This window comes from Gossypium hirsutum, chromosome A08 (genome assembly GCF_007990345.1).
Source record: "Gossypium hirsutum isolate 1008001.06 chromosome A08, Gossypium_hirsutum_v2.1, whole genome shotgun sequence".
Taxonomy (NCBI): domain Eukaryota; kingdom Viridiplantae; phylum Streptophyta; class Magnoliopsida; order Malvales; family Malvaceae; genus Gossypium; species Gossypium hirsutum.
The window spans coordinates 2162212-2177867 of NC_053431.1; the positions used below are offsets into that span (position 1 = coordinate 2162212).

General features: G+C 29.3%; 1 protein-coding gene across 4 annotated transcripts; it reads right to left on the reverse strand.

Moving 5' to 3' along the window:
* Window positions 1-868: 868 nt before the first annotated feature.
* LOC107926171 (protein trichome birefringence-like 5) lies at window positions 869-6808 on the reverse strand. 4 transcript variants are annotated; one of them, XM_041075591.1, is made up of 7 exons: window positions 6133-6808; window positions 3972-4164; window positions 3370-3536; window positions 2670-2828; window positions 1989-2050; window positions 1719-1848; window positions 869-1221 (listed from the first exon to the last, which is right to left on the reverse strand). In XM_041075591.1, exons 1-6 carry the CDS (start codon window positions 6795-6797, stop codon window positions 1763-1765), a joined length of 1332 nt encoding a protein of 443 aa, XP_040931525.1. In that variant the 5' UTR covers window positions 6798-6808; the 3' UTR covers window positions 869-1221; window positions 1719-1762. The 4 variants fall into 4 exon arrangements, with proteins under 4 accessions (XP_040931525.1, XP_040931524.1, XP_016712458.2 ...); XM_041075590.1 differs by having other exon boundaries at window positions 869-1848; XM_016856969.2 differs by having other exon boundaries at window positions 1719-2050.
* Window positions 6809-15656: the final 8848 nt, after the last annotated feature.

Genomic DNA, 15656 nt, shown 5'->3' on the forward strand with positions numbered 1-15656 from the left:
ACAAGAAAAAGTGAGAAAGGAGTGAAATTTACTTCTTCCACAAAGTATCTATGTCACGTGAATTCTTTATAATAATTATCATATTTTATGTTTTACACTTTTAAGATAAATATCAAATTTATATATTAAATTTATTTTAATGTGTAATTTAATACATAAATTTTAATTTTAATTTAATTATGTATATTTTAAGAAATAAATACGCTAATTTTTTATATTAATTAAATATAATTATTTATGTATATAATACATAAATATAAAATAATACTATATTAATAATTGTGTTAATGATTTATAAAAATTAAATAAAATTAAAATTTAATGTATAAAATCACACAAAATTAAAATTTAATCCATTAATTATTAATGTCAAATCACTATGTGTGGAGTCAATTTAAATTTATTAGTCAGTTGATTCTACTTCTAGTTAACCATACACATATTTTTTTAATAAGTAACCCAATGTTTTGTCAAATTAAAATACAGATATCAAACCTTCAAGTTAAGTTTAATACATAACAAAAATCATATTTTGAACATGCTTATATTTATAGTCAACTGTATAATCAAAATTTAAAAATGAGAAAATATTTGATGCATCGTTGGTATATAAATTTCATGAATAATAACATAATACATCGTTACTGAAAAAAATAAAAAAAATAGCAAGGACTTAAAAATAAACACTAATAATTTTATTTAAACATATCAACATAATAATTAATTATAAATAAATATTAAAATCTTAAACTTTAAACTCAGCCGTGTTTGGCATGACCTAATTATATCGTTCACCACAAAAACTATTAAATTACCATATGTTAAATAAATATAAAATTACTTAAACAAATGGTCGGCAGATAATGAATGATGTGAAATGTGCTTTCCATTCAAAGATAAGGTTTGATTGTTTACAACTAAAAGATGGTACATGGAATTGGCTACAACTAATTGAATTTTGAACAGAAATTTGACAAGTGTTCATATTACTCTTGTGGTTTTGTACCTGGATAATTATGTGTTTGACAATCATGCATGGATTTTTCTTGACTCAACCACTTCCTACGGAAAACATGAGTAACTCGTTTGAAATTCCAGTAACTAACTGTACTCCCGGGTTATCGAACTGGACAAAGTTTCCATATTACCCATCAGTTTCATTTCCGAAAATGGGTATTATACATTTGTTCATTGTCCTTCCTAGACTGGTGCAAGTTTATCCTGTTGCAAACAGTGTAGAATATGAACAGTGAAAATATCATGAAGACTCTTGTACTACTAGCAAGCTGATGGCACTCTACCTCCTCTATTCCAAAAATGGACGAAAGAGTCCTTGGATCAAAAAATAAATTGGTCATTCTATTAAAAATTTCATCCATTTTTACTCTTAAAAACTAGCCCATGTATGTCAACATAAGATATACATGGCATGCCACGTATAGCTGTCTAATTACTCCATCAATCACAACGGCTTTTAACAGTAGGAATGGATGAAATTCTTAACAAAAAAGACCAATATGTTCTTTGATTTAATGTACAGGGACTAATTAGCCCATTTTTTAGTAAAGGGAACAAAATACAATCTGACTCTTAGTACAGGGCTTCTATGATATTTTTACCAACATGAGCTGATTTTTTGTGTTGCAACAATTACTTAGTTCTCTCCCTTTTGCTTAATAAAAAAGCTCCAATCTAGATGTTGGAAGTTAATTTTTTACCTCTTGAAAATTGTTCGTTGAAAAACAAATTGGCATAGATTAGCTCATTCCAGGTATCGGGAACTCCGGGAAGACACCAATGGCTGCAATCTTGATGCCTTGAAGAAACTTTTTTCCCTTCTGTCAATCCCTTGCGGTAGATTGACGGATGGCCATCCTTTCGAGAGTTAGTCAATCTTGTTATGTTTAAAAGTGCCACGGGAAACTTCATTTCCCGAATCACTTCTTCCACTATTTTCATTTTTGGAGGATAGGTTTCAAGAAAGGCACCTCTCTTCAAAATTGGTTCGGTTTCCCCATGACAAGTTGCGCCTGAGTTCCAATCTCCACCTCTATTTCAAGGATCAGAAATTAATTAGCCAACACAAGTTAATCCTATATACATACTTATATGTGCATATGTGTGTATATACAATACACTCGTGCAGTGCATATATTATATAAAATTGCATGTTAAATGCAGGAATTCTTTGAATACAAACCTTTTTTATCAAATGGTACACAAGATACTTATGGATTTTCATTTCAATAATGAATAGCATTAATCTCGTTTCACCGTATGGATTTTCTTAAAAGGGAAAGAGGGGTGTTTCGCAATGGAATCAAGCTTAAGAAAATCAGGCCGAGGGTCAAACCCTGGTTTACAGTCTAGGTAATCTAAATATAGTTAATAACTAATAAAAACATGCATTTAGCTTAACGTTACAATATTCAATATAAAATTAAGAGGTTAATTGCTCAAATCTCATCAACCACGATCAAAATTACGGATTTTAAAATTTATAAATGGTTTTATCTAATGGTTTGCCTGTTAAACCAGTTCTCTACCAGTTTTAGATACTATACTGGGTTAGACAGTCAGTTCCTAGTTTAACCGGTCTAGCTTTTTAATCACTAAAAGGAATGAGATCGAAGCTAGTCTAATGGTAATAAAGTGTGTTTCGATTATACCTGAAATGAGCAGAAGAGTATCCACGAAAGAAGACCAATTGTTTTGTGGGTTTAATATTGTCATCGATCCATTTTGCCCAGGTCTTCAAAGCTCTTCGATAAGCTTCCATAGCATCAAATTTCGGATAAAGATAATCACCTTCTTTGTAGTAATTTCTCCTGTATCAACTAATCATATTTGTCATTTCTCCATAAGGCTTTGCTTGATAGGACAGATATGTTGGTAAGAAAGATGGAAAAGTGAAAAGAAAAAATAAATTTCTTTCCACACATTGTTTGCTATGATTGAAAAATGAAACAAAAGAAAATAAAAGCATACTGAGGTAAGATGGAAAAACAAGAATGAAGGATTATCATGAAAATATACAGGGCTTGAGACACTCTCATTTTCATCCATCTTTTTTTTTTTTTTCGATTTTAAGTGATTTAATTTTGTTAATAGTAACAAAAAATGAGAATTTTTCCTATTTTTTCCCTCTTACTTTTCTCTTCTACCAAACACACCCAAATTTCATTTTCTTTCAACTTTTACATTCTCTTTTATCCATCTCTCCCACTTTTTCACTTACCAAGTACAACAGCACGCCCTAAAAGAAACTTTTCTTTTCATTTTTCGACTTATGATATTGCAACTCTTAGTCAATGTAGCATTAAAATAAAACATGTATGAAGTATAATTGTAGTGAGATTTGTAAAGTACCCTCGGGCAGTCTTTCCATGAACCCACCAATGGGCGGTATTGAAAATGAGAATATCAGCCCGCTTCCATTTACGAGATGACTTATCAATTAAATCTAACGATAGAGTGCGAGAACCTTGTCGTACAAGAAAATGAGACCTTACAAATTCCACTGTACAGTTATAGTCCTGCAAAAAATTCGAAGTTTAGATTGTTTTGAAATCACAAACCGCTGTTTTTCATTTAATCCTTTTTCTGGTTTCATTTGTTTGTAGAAGTTCTTTTTTGAAATTAGTTTATTTTTCAAAATAAAAAATAAAATAATGTATACATGGTCTCAATATGCTATTGGAATAAAACTGTATACTCTCAACTCAAAAGATTAAGTGCTTGATGAAGTTAAAAGGTTCGTTGAAAGAGATGCTTTAGAAAACACTTGTCCAATTAATGAAACATGAAGAAACCTAATGAAAGATTCGAGAGATTATGGACAATTTTGAGGACTCCTATAGAAAAATGTGGTCTTTAAAAGAACGTATTAATGAAAGTATAAAGGAAAAATGTAGCCATTAAAAGAATGCATTCAACTAAGTAATGAAGAAATATAGCAAGCATCTTGTTACCTTGATTTTGAATAAAAAGTACCCTCTTCCTTTTGATACTTTGTTGCCATTGACCTCGTACATTTTGCTCTTATCGGTAAGGCCTTTGAAGAGGAGGCATAAGATTGACTCAAACTGATTGCGGTTCATTGAGTCTCCAACCAGCATCAGTCTTTTACCTCTTAGTCTCTCCAAGAAGTCCGTAGCATTAAACCTGAGTTCAATTGGTAAATTAAAAAAAGTATCTTGCAATCGGGAAGTAAATGTGAGGAAAAATATGGTTAAATAGAAAGAAACCACAGCTAAGCAGGCATTAATTAGCAATAGAGTTAAGTGAAAGGGCCGCCTTGTCAAAACAGAACAGAAATTCAGTGCAATAGGATATCAACAATTTGCAGTATTTATAGCTTCAAAGATGAACTAAAAGTTTTTAAAGTACTAAAGATGAAAGTATTAATCGTATTCTTAGGTTCTTGTATGAACTATTAGAGTGTGCTTTAACTTAAGCAAGGATAGCAAGTCGAGTTAATATTACAAAAATGCATGAAATGAGAAAATATAAACCTCTTCTTTAGGTCCAAAATTCAATAACTCACCCTCGGTCACTTCTAATCCGAGTTATTAGCATATTTAGAGCTTTGAAATACTCAATTCTACAATCCAGAAATATGCATTTGCATGCACTAAGCATCTTTCCCCGTTTGATGCCAACACAAAATAAACGAAACAGGCTGAAAGGAAAGACTTTCCTCCTGTTTATCTATGCAAGTGATTTCCCCTTTGTTTTCCCACGACTGCCCAAATCTCTAGAGCCCAAAATTATCAAAGTCTAGCCTTTTCCTACTCTTACACAATATCCGTAGCTTTGGGGGAATTTTAAATGCACGGGTTGGGGGGCAAGCTGCCAGGAATATTGCTCTTCTCCACACTCTTAGATCAATATAGCTTGCTACATTGCTTTCTCCTAGAACTTCCTAAAGTCAAAATTACATTTTGTTCTTAAGTGGAGTAGCAAGGAAATGCCCCTTGATATGTTACAGGGACTCGAGAAGGGGTCTATAATAAGAGTATCTAACCAACATGGGCATTTCATGTCTTTCGGAAATCCTTTTACGTGAGTCTTGAGTATCCATGTCTCATACATATTTGCAGTTATAATGCCAAAGAAGTATCAGCCTTGGAAGGTATAATAGGACAAAGCAAACAGTTCATGTAGCATAATGTTCTAATCTAGCACTAGTGATAGCTAGAGTAACTCATCCTCGAAGTATTATTATCACCGAACTGGTACAAAAGAGAGTATTTCCACCTATATTGTTGTTACTAAAAAAGTAATAGAAACATTTTACAAGTCCAAAAGAACCAAAGATGTACTTGACAAAATACACTAGTTATAACAATAATCCATAAGTTTTACATAAAAATGTAAAAATAACCTAGGAAGTTTAATACGAAATACATAATTATATAAAGTATTATGCGACAGGAAAAGGTAAAAACTTGCTAAGAATTTGAAAATGAAAGAAGAATTCACCATAGAAAAAGTAAACAAAATTTGACTAACAAATATGATAGCTTTTAACCCTACAAAAAGAATTCAGGCTAACCCCATTACAAGCCAGTATTGACCTACGATAACTCTAATACTCGATAACTCATTTATACATACAACTGACTGTAGAATTTTAAAAGGGAATTCTGCAAAACATTCAACTTGAGCCACAGAAATTAGGGATTAACTAAAATCATTGACAAACAATACACTTAGGCCTCCACATGTGTGGCCTTAGAGAAAAGTTTTCCTAAGATATAACTAAATATACTAAAAATTTCACCCCAATTTTTAATAAGACAAATTTGCAATGACATTAGATCAGCAAGATTAGGTAAACGAAGTCATTAATTTAGCAAGAGTATTTTACTATTAGTTCATTTGATTCATACAACCATTCTTAAGATGAGGTATTCAATAGATTTGGGGTTCAGATTCCAATATTTGCAGACCCTTCCCTGATCCCCAAGGCAACTTGTACTACTTGAAAATATCACTTAACACATTTGAAGACCACAAAAAGCAATGAACCATTTTCACTAGATGCATCTATACTACAATAAATAGTTTGTATAATGTAAAGAGAAATTGCTTTTGATACACAGTAATTTTAAGGAAATGAACACATACCTAGGAAGATCACAGCCATCAGGCTTCCACCGCCATCTCAAGTAATCATAATCTTTCCTTCCATTGCCATGACAGTCAAAAGCCTCGTCAACGTAAGGGCAAGAACCCGGTTTGTAAATTGGGTACTCTTCATCTCTCACCCAAGTCCCAGTGTAAAGATCACAGGTTTCCCTCTTCTTCACTTCACCCTTGCGAACAACTCCGTTATTTGGCGGTGGTGGGTTCCGTTTCTCTGGAGCAGCTCCGTTACCAGCAGGTGGGTTCTGCTTCTTTGGGGCAGAGAACGGATCATCCACGCTTGTGGCATTTGAAGAAGAGTCAAGCTTAACAGTTTGAGAAATTGAAGGAATAGGGTCTTGGTGGGTTGATAAGTTCAGCGGCTCTGAGCCAGCCGGTGGCGGCAGAGAAGGCGGTGGTGGGTCGGGAAAAGGGGGAACTAAAGAGTGAATGTGAGATGTGGTGACCGAAAAAGATTCCTGGTAAACGGAAATGGAGGGCTCAAGCGTGCGTTTACTGAAAAGAACAATGCTGAAGAAGAACAATGCAATGAAGACAACTGTGGTTAATGCAAAACGGGTTTTTCGCGAAATGGAAGGAGAATCGTCCATTTGGATTTGGATTTGGATTTGGTTAAGGGAGATTTGCATAGGATCATTTTGTTTCATTTACTATTGGCAAAAACCCTCTCCAGCCCCTCTTAATTTTAATATTGAGCATATTGATCTCTCAAAAAAATTCAAAATAATTTAATTTCTTTCAATCTCGAAAGTAAAAAAATTAAGAATAATTAGTCTCAACATTAATATTGTTTTCAATTTTATGCAATTTTGATTGCTATAATAACAACTTTATCTCTTGAAGTTTAGACATTTTGTTAATATGGTCTCGATTTAACGAATTTAGCTTAAAACATTTGTGTAAATGTTGAGGTTAAATTTATTGATTTTTTAGAATTAAGACTAAATTGACAAAATATGTAAATATTAAGGGCTAAATTTATTGTTATATCAATCAAAATTATTTACACTTAATGAAAAACATTAACACCGTGATTAATTGTTCTAAGTTGCTTGCTTTCAAAATTGAAAAGATTAAGTTTCTCCAATTTATTGAGAGTGATCAATTTGCTCGATTTTGAAATTAAGAGGCACTGGGAATGTCTTTTTACGTTTACCTTTTGAAATGTATAAATAGAAACTTGTAGCAGGCGGCTGCAATTCGAATATTTTTAATTTTTAGGGTAAATTCCTTAGTTGGTCACCTGACTTTTAGGGTTATTTCATTTTGATCATTAAAAAATTATTACAATTTTATCACTCAATTTTTAGGGTATTTTCATTCTGGCCACCCAAAAATTTCTTAACGGTGGCTAACTGTACAAGTGAAATCATGCCGACTTCGTGTTTACACTTTCAGTTTGGTCACCCAATTTTTAAGTAGTTTTCATTTTGGTCATCGAAAAAAATCATTTCAAAATTTTGATCAAGGTAAAAAAAAGAGTTAAGGATTAAATTGAAAAACCAATAGAAACTCAAATAATGCACTAAAAAAATAATTGTACTTGTTTATCCAATTATCGAGAATTCAAAATTTTTTATTTTTTCTTCAATGTTGAAATTTTAAATTTAAAAACATTAAAATTAATTAAATAAATTATTTAATTTATTACTGTAATAAATTAATTAATAAATTTAATTTCATTCTGAATTTTAAAAAATTATTTATATTTTTAGATTATCCTTGACGAACTTAACTTAAATAAATCATGCTTAATAATTGTCTACAAAACTTAAAAAATCATGTTTAAATAAATCATGTTTAGTAAATAAGCGATTAAAAGTGGTAGGTTTTGTTAGACATGAAGAATAAAATTAATTAATTGTAATATTTTTCTCTTTATTTTTAGCTTAGCATGAAAAATTCGAGATCATATAATCAAAAGAAATTTGGACTTTGTAGACCATTATTAAAGATAGTTATTTGAGTTTATCTTAATTTGGAAACCTAAAATGAAATTGTAAACTCTAGAATGAAATTAAATTAATTAATTTCAATATTATAGTAACAAATTGGTTAATACTATTAAGGGGTGATAAATTTTCAATAATTTAATTAATTAATTTTGATATTTTGATTTTTAAATTTTTAAAATTAAAAGAGAAAATAGAACTTCCGTACAAGGGTAAACAATTACAATTTGACAATTTTTAATGCAGTATTTTAGTTTTAGTTGTTTTTTCACTTTAATTTTAAATGTCCTTTTTACCCCAACTAATACTTAAAAATAACTAAATTTGGTGATCAAAATGAAAGTGACCTAGAAGTTGAATGACTAAAATGAAATTATAAACATGATGTGGTGAGTATTAAAGATTTAATGCTTGAGTAACTAAAATGAAAGTGCCCTAAAAGTTGGCTGACAAAATTGCAATGACCAAAACGAAAGCACCTTAAATTTTGGGTAGTTTACCATAATTTGTTTTATATATAGATACGAAAATAGATTTTGGTGTATATTAAAAGGCATAATAATAAATTTATCCCTAAACATTTACATAATTTATCAATTTGGCTCTTGTTATTATTTTGGCTAAATTTGGTCATTGACCTTTAAAAAAGAGCCAATTCACTTTTTTTTTAATGGAAATGTAATGGCCTAAATTCAAAATTATCGGAACAGTGGTTTCGTAACCACAAATCCGATTTAAAGAGAAATTTATTTCAATATTTTTGCATGCAAATTGATATGATAGGAAAATCGTATGAAAATATTAATAGAAAATTTTTACCGATTTAGTGATTAGATAGAAAAAGAAATTATTGAAGAAATTGGGTAAAAACAAGGTATCGAGACCTCTATCTCGTAAAACTGAGTCAAAAATAATTTTATAAATATTTATGAAATGTTATTAATGTGGTATTAAAATTTCGTTAGGAAATTTTAATGTTTGGGTAGTCAATTAAATGAAAAGGACTAAATTGTAATGGGTGTAAAAGTTACTAGAATGATTAAATAGCTTAAAAGTCTAATGAGAAAGGATTTAAAAGGAAATTAGACCCAAAATTTATTTGGGCTGGACGGCAAGGGTATGAAATCAGCAGAAAAATTGATAAATTAAGGGTAAAATTGGAATATTGCAAAATTAACTAAATAAAACTAGGACTAAATAAAAAATATCTAGATTTCTCTTCATTTCTCTTCAATTCCAGCAGCAAAAAACGCCATAGGAGGGTTCTCTAAGCTGGTATTTCATAAGTTTTGCACCAAGTGAGTTAATCCTTTCCTTTTTCTTGTAATTTTTGTGTTTCTAAGACTTTTACAACTAGGTCCTACTATTAAATTCATTAGTTTTTTATTTCATGGATGAAATTGAAAATCACCATGGTTGAGTGCTGTAATTTTATGATGAAATAGAATGAAATTAAAGCTTTAATTTGTTTATGAGATGATTTTATTAGGTAATTTCCAATAGAAATTGATTTTTAGGACCTAATTGTGAAAATGCTTGGAATTAAAGTCTATTGCTGAAATTCTGATTCCTAAAGGTTGTAAACTAGTTTAAGGTGATAGAATAAAATGTTAATTGCGAAAAATCAGCTCAATTAAGAGGCTAATTGAGTAGGGATGAAATTATCATTTATTAAAAGCTTAGGGGGAAAATGGTAATAAACAGATTGCACAAAAACAGTTTGGACAGCAGCAGTAGACTAACTTTGAAAAATCACCATAAATTTTAGAAATCTAATTAGAAGATGAAAAAAATATGACATTAAAGCTTATTGAGTCTAGTTTCTCGTAGAAGAAATAGTGTAAGCAATGGATTTGTAAATTTTGAGATATAATGAATTTTGTGAGACAATGTCAGAATGAATTCGGGTTCCCCTGTTCTGAATTTGAAAAATCATAAAAAATTGAAGAAAAACAATTATGGGATTAAATTTATATGTCTAGAATTCTCAATGAGTCTATTTTTAAGGGAAACAAAAGAGAACATTTTTTGAATTCTGTAAGAAGAGATAATTAATTTTTAGTGAAGAAGGGTCAGAACTGTCGACAGCAGAACAGGGGTGACTTTAAAGAATAAACTGTACTTATTAGATAAACCAAAAATTCTGAAAATTTTATGGTAAAAATATATATGAGTCTAGTTTCAGGGAAAATTAACGGATCTTAATTTGGAGTTCTATAGCTCAAGTTATAAATAATTTAGTGACTATGACTCAAGTAGACAGCTTTGAATGAACTATAAATAATAGTTGAATTATAGAGAATGTTGCATATGAACATGAAATGTATTAAATTGATAATTAAATTTATTTATTTAGATCCGGAAGATTCAAATACGAAGCTAGATCGAGGAAAGGAGAAAGTTTGGAATTAGTAGATTTTTATTGTTTACAAACAAGTATCAAGGTAAGTTCATATAACTTGAATTATATTATTAAATGCTTGAGATTGTATGTTATTTATGTGAATATGATTTGAATGTTCATTGTATGAAAATTTATGAAACATTGATATATTTGATAAAAGGAGAAGAAATCTCGGTTGAATGAAAGGAAAATTTGATGGATCTTTGAAAAGAAATTGACGGTAAAAAAGATCTAGCCCGGACGGGTGATCCTAACCTGATATAGTCCTCCCGAAGAATATGTGTAAAATGGATTTAGCCCGGACTGGTAATCCGAATTAGGGTCTGAATTTAGCCTGGACTAGTAATTCAGATCCAAGCTCATTAGAGTAATTGGCGTTGCAGGGGATTTAGCTTGGACTGGTAATCCCGCTGCAAGGTTGAGGTTCGCGGGAGTGTGCTCTCTGAAATGGATATGTGCGCACATGAATATGAATTGACGGACCCGAAATTGTACAATAAATGGGTACCTCTGAAAATCCATCGAAATTCCGATAAATTCAACGGGATAAATATGGAAAAATAACAAGGAAATGGAAATCATGGTATTGACGAGCTCATCAATCATGGTATATATATTATTGATACATGGAAATTATTGTACTAACTTGAATGTTGAATTTGTGCATATTAGGGTAATAATGCATTGAATGGATATATGGATGGTTATTGTATTGTATTGAAAATATTCGGTAAGTATAATTCTTGTTACATGAGCTTACTAAGCACGAAGTGCTTATCCCGTTTCCTTTTTCCCTATTTTGTAGTGTTAAGAGCTCGGAGGTCGAATTTGGTCGGAGACACATCACACTGTCAACCGCAGGATTTCGGTATATAAAGAAACATTATTTTGGAAATCAATGGCATGTATAAGCTAACAAAGTAAATGTTAACGTGAAATGAATGTAAAGTTAGCCATTAGTATGGTTAACAAACCTGGTTTTAGATATGTGATGAGGTTATCTTATAAATATGCATGAATTTATCTTGAAAATATGTTGAATTGATTTGGTTGATGTGGATTGGTCTCGATTTAATATTGCAGGGACGGTTAGATATTTATAAAGGGGCTATATTGAATATAAAAAAAAATTAATTCGTAAACCCCGGTAATGCCTCGTACCCTATTCTGACAATAAATACGGGTAGGGGTATTACAGGAAATGATTATTAAAACAATAAATTTTTAACAACATTAGCGTGGAAAGTTGTGTGACAATTCACATGTACTTCATATGACAGTTTTGTCTTATATGTCACTTTAACAAATAATTTAAAAGTTATAAATATATTTTAAATTAAAAATATCAAACTTTTCATAAAAATTCAAAAATTTAACTTAAAGTACACGCGAATTGTCATGCAAGTTGCCATGTTTTGAGCTTTAATGTTTTAGTCTATTTATAGGCTTTGTAAAGCCATATTCTAATAGGAGTGTAGTAAGATTGAAACACCTTATTCTAACCAATATAAAATAGATGGAGTTTAATAAGGTTTAAAAAATCTCATTCTAAAATAAAATAAAAGAAAAGAAGTGTAGTTCTATATGGATTTTACTTTTATTTTATTTTACCACCGTATTTTATTTAAATAATGATTCGGGTCACTTAATTCTAACACAAGTGTAATTGCATATGATATAACTCAAATCTAAATAGTTAAGACTCAAAGTCTTAACATTTACCAACAATACCAAAACTTCGTTAACATAATAAAACATATTTTAAATTAGAATTATGCAACCAACATTAGAAATATAGTTTGTTAAATATAAAAGTTTAACTATATAATTTGATAAAATTAAATATAGTGATTTACAAAGAAGTTAATTTTAAATTTAGTGACCTAGAATATAAATTAAATTATATCACACTCATGATGTGGGTGAAAAAAATATTTTATGTAAACCACGAGATGGAGTAGTAAAAAACTTTATATATATTTTATTAAACATGTATTTGATCGATAAAAGCACTATAAAGATCATTGTACTAGGAGTTTGATTGCATTCTGCCTCATCTACTAAAAATGGACAAATTAGTCCATACATGTTAGATCATATAGTAAATTAGCCACTCTATTAGAAAATCCATTTCAGTTCTACTACTAAAAACTGATCATTATATGTCAACGTGCCATATGTTGTTGATTATTCTGTTAGCCATGTCAATTTTTTATAGCAGAAATGGACGAAAATTTAAAAAAGATGACAAATTTGCTCTTTGATTTAATATATGGGCTAATTTATCATTTTTTAATAAATAAGACAAAATACGATCTAAAACCTAATATAGGGGATCTCCATAGTTTTTTAACGTATTTCAAATGCAAATATATATATTTTAATATTTTATAAGAAAATTTTAAAGAAATGACATTAGTATTGTTTTGATAATTTTAAAACTTATTTAAAAAATGTTCTGAAAATTTCTAAAAAAAAATACAAAAACTATAGTATTTCAACTTCAAAATTTATTATTTTTATTTTTTATATAAAACTATAAAAGAATAAAAACATCATTAAAAGGATATAAATTTTTAAAATAATGATATTTTGGTCATTGATCAACTGAATTGGTCCAATTGCATCCACGTCGCCAACTTAATCAAGTGATTAATATATAGTAAGTACAAATATTAAAAATACATTAAATAATAACAAATAAATTGTTGAAAATATATAACTACTATTAAACTGGATTGGATTAGTCGATTAAATTAAGATCCGATTAGAGCACTGATTTGGAGGGAGGGAATAGACTAGTTGACTCACAAACTATTCAAAACCTATTGAACCAAGTTAAAAAACTAGTTGAACCTATTTTCTTTATGTTTATTTTTTAATTTTATGAGTTCTTGATAATTTATTTAATTAAATTGAACGAATTTATTGAACCAGAAACATGTGATTTGATTGGTTCAACTATCTATCGTGTTCTAAAAACCTTGATTTTGATATTAAATATTTAAACTAAAAGTTTAGATAAATGGCATTCATTCATTTTTTATTTAAATTTGTTTTTTTCCTATTAATTAAAAAATTATAAAAAAGTACAAAAGTCTTCGACATAAGCAGGGTGTTGTTTCCGGTATAATTAAAAACGAAAAGTTTAGCTAATTGAGTTTAACTCGATTGGTATGCGCATTGTTGCCAGTGTAATAGTACGCGAGTTTGAATACACTAAAGCGCATTATCCTCGTATTAAGGGTTAGGGACGAGCTATGAGTGGTTCTAAGTATTATGTAAAAAATAACTGATATAATCAAAACTTATAAATGAATTACAAAAGAAAATGCTTAATGCATAATTTGGTACTTGTGTTTTTTTAGGTTTGATATGGTATCTGAATTTGACAAAAATTATAGTGTTTAATTCGGGGTTTAGAATTTATTTAATGAAAAAAATCATAATTAGCTAACAATATTAGCAATGAATTTTCATCGAATCAATCATAAAGAATTAAATTACACCCATAGGATTGTATTTGAAAAACTAAAAGCAAAATTAAACAAATTCACAATTAACACTAAATAACTTCCTTCAAATCGACCATAAAACTCGAATTAGGCACTAAAAAGATAAAATTGTTACTTCAAGTATCAAAATATATAGTCTTTGTCAAATAAAGGTACCTTATTGGACCAAAATATAAAACAAGTATCGCAATAGAAACAAGTGTAAAACCCATGTACCAAATAATATATTAAGCCTAAAAAAATACATAATCTTAACACCGTATTTATAAATATTAAAATACCTTATTTTAATGAGTAAACTACACCCAATGCCACTAAACTATTAGTAACTTTACGTTTTAGTTATTAAAATTTAAAAAAGTTACAAAATGATCACCAAACCATTAGAAAGATTTCATTTAAGTTATTGTGTTGTTAAAGTCGCTATTGTATGACCTTTTCTATTCACTCCGCTTGCACCAATCGAAAGATTTCATTATTATTCTCTTCTATGGCTCATTTTTTCATGAAACAACATTAAACGTTACGAATCTACGAATTAAAGCCCAAATAATTTATTTTTTGATCTTCGACACTGACTATCAAATCGATTTGGATTTAATGCATGTTCTACTACTCATTGATGAGTATCGATCAACCTCATTGATCGTCAACTCATCACTTGGAACTAGCCAGCCGAGCTAAAAAACAATTAACATTACTGTAACTTAACTAAAAAAGTTCAAATAGTTCAATGACTTAAATGAAAACTTTCATATAGTTCAATTATTATTTTGCAACATCTTGAAGTTAAATGTCATCAACATACACTTGTGAATAGTTTAGTGATCTTGAGTGAAAATGGTTGTGCAATATATTTACTAAAAATTGACATAAAAATTAAATATTGTATTAGCAGGAACGATAAAGTAAGAAGAGTGTATATGATGGTGTATTGGGTTCAAATTAGACATGATCATGGGCTAGTTTGGACAGGGTTGAAGTAGAATTTTAGGCCCATTTTCGGGCTGGGTCGACCTAAATTAAAAATGTTAAACCTGAGTTCGACCTGACCCGCCAGTATTAATTATTTTTGATTTTTTTATATAAAAACAAATTTTAAAAATATAATATACCAAATACACTAAAAACATTAAAATAAATAAATTTCAACAAATTAAAAATAAATTAAAAAAAATCCTCATATTTAAGTAACACTAAGATAGGTAGCTACTTAACAAGTAAATGTCTCAAAAATAGTAACAAAATTATCAATAAAACAAGAGTTATACAATATTCAAACATTAACAACAAAATAGTGGTAATATAATAGCGAAACAGTAGTAAAATAATAACATAACAACAAAAAGTGAAAAAAAGTTCACGGGTCAAAAATATCATACTCGAGGTTCAACCCTTTAGAAAATGGCCTTAAATTTTTTTATCTAAATTTATTTTTGGGCTTATATTTTTTCTCAAATATTTTAACTTTTCAGATAGACCTTCGGATCTAAACGAGTAGCCAAATCATAGTCAAGCATAGTTTAGATTTTATTATAAGCTTACATTTTTTTCGATTTTATATAAGAAGATAAAAATACCCTTAAATTAATATTTATTATTTTTATTAAATAAAATTATTTTAGATATAGATTT

What these genes read in the sequence shown, in the direction of transcription:
- LOC107926171 (XM_041075589.1), bottom strand. Translation starts at nt 6,797, where the DNA reads ATGAAACAAAATGATCCTATGCAAATCTCCCTTAACCAAATCCAAATC. An exon ending in CATGGAAAGACTGCCCGAGG is followed by an intron (nt 2,829 to 3,369) that starts GTACTTTACAAA and finishes TAGTTGATACAG; the next exon opens with GAGAAATTACTACAAAGAAG. An exon ending in TACTCTTCTGCTCATTTCAG is followed by an intron (nt 2,051 to 2,669) that starts GTATAATCGAAA and finishes TCCTTGAAATAG; the next exon opens with AGGTGGAGATTGGAACTCAG.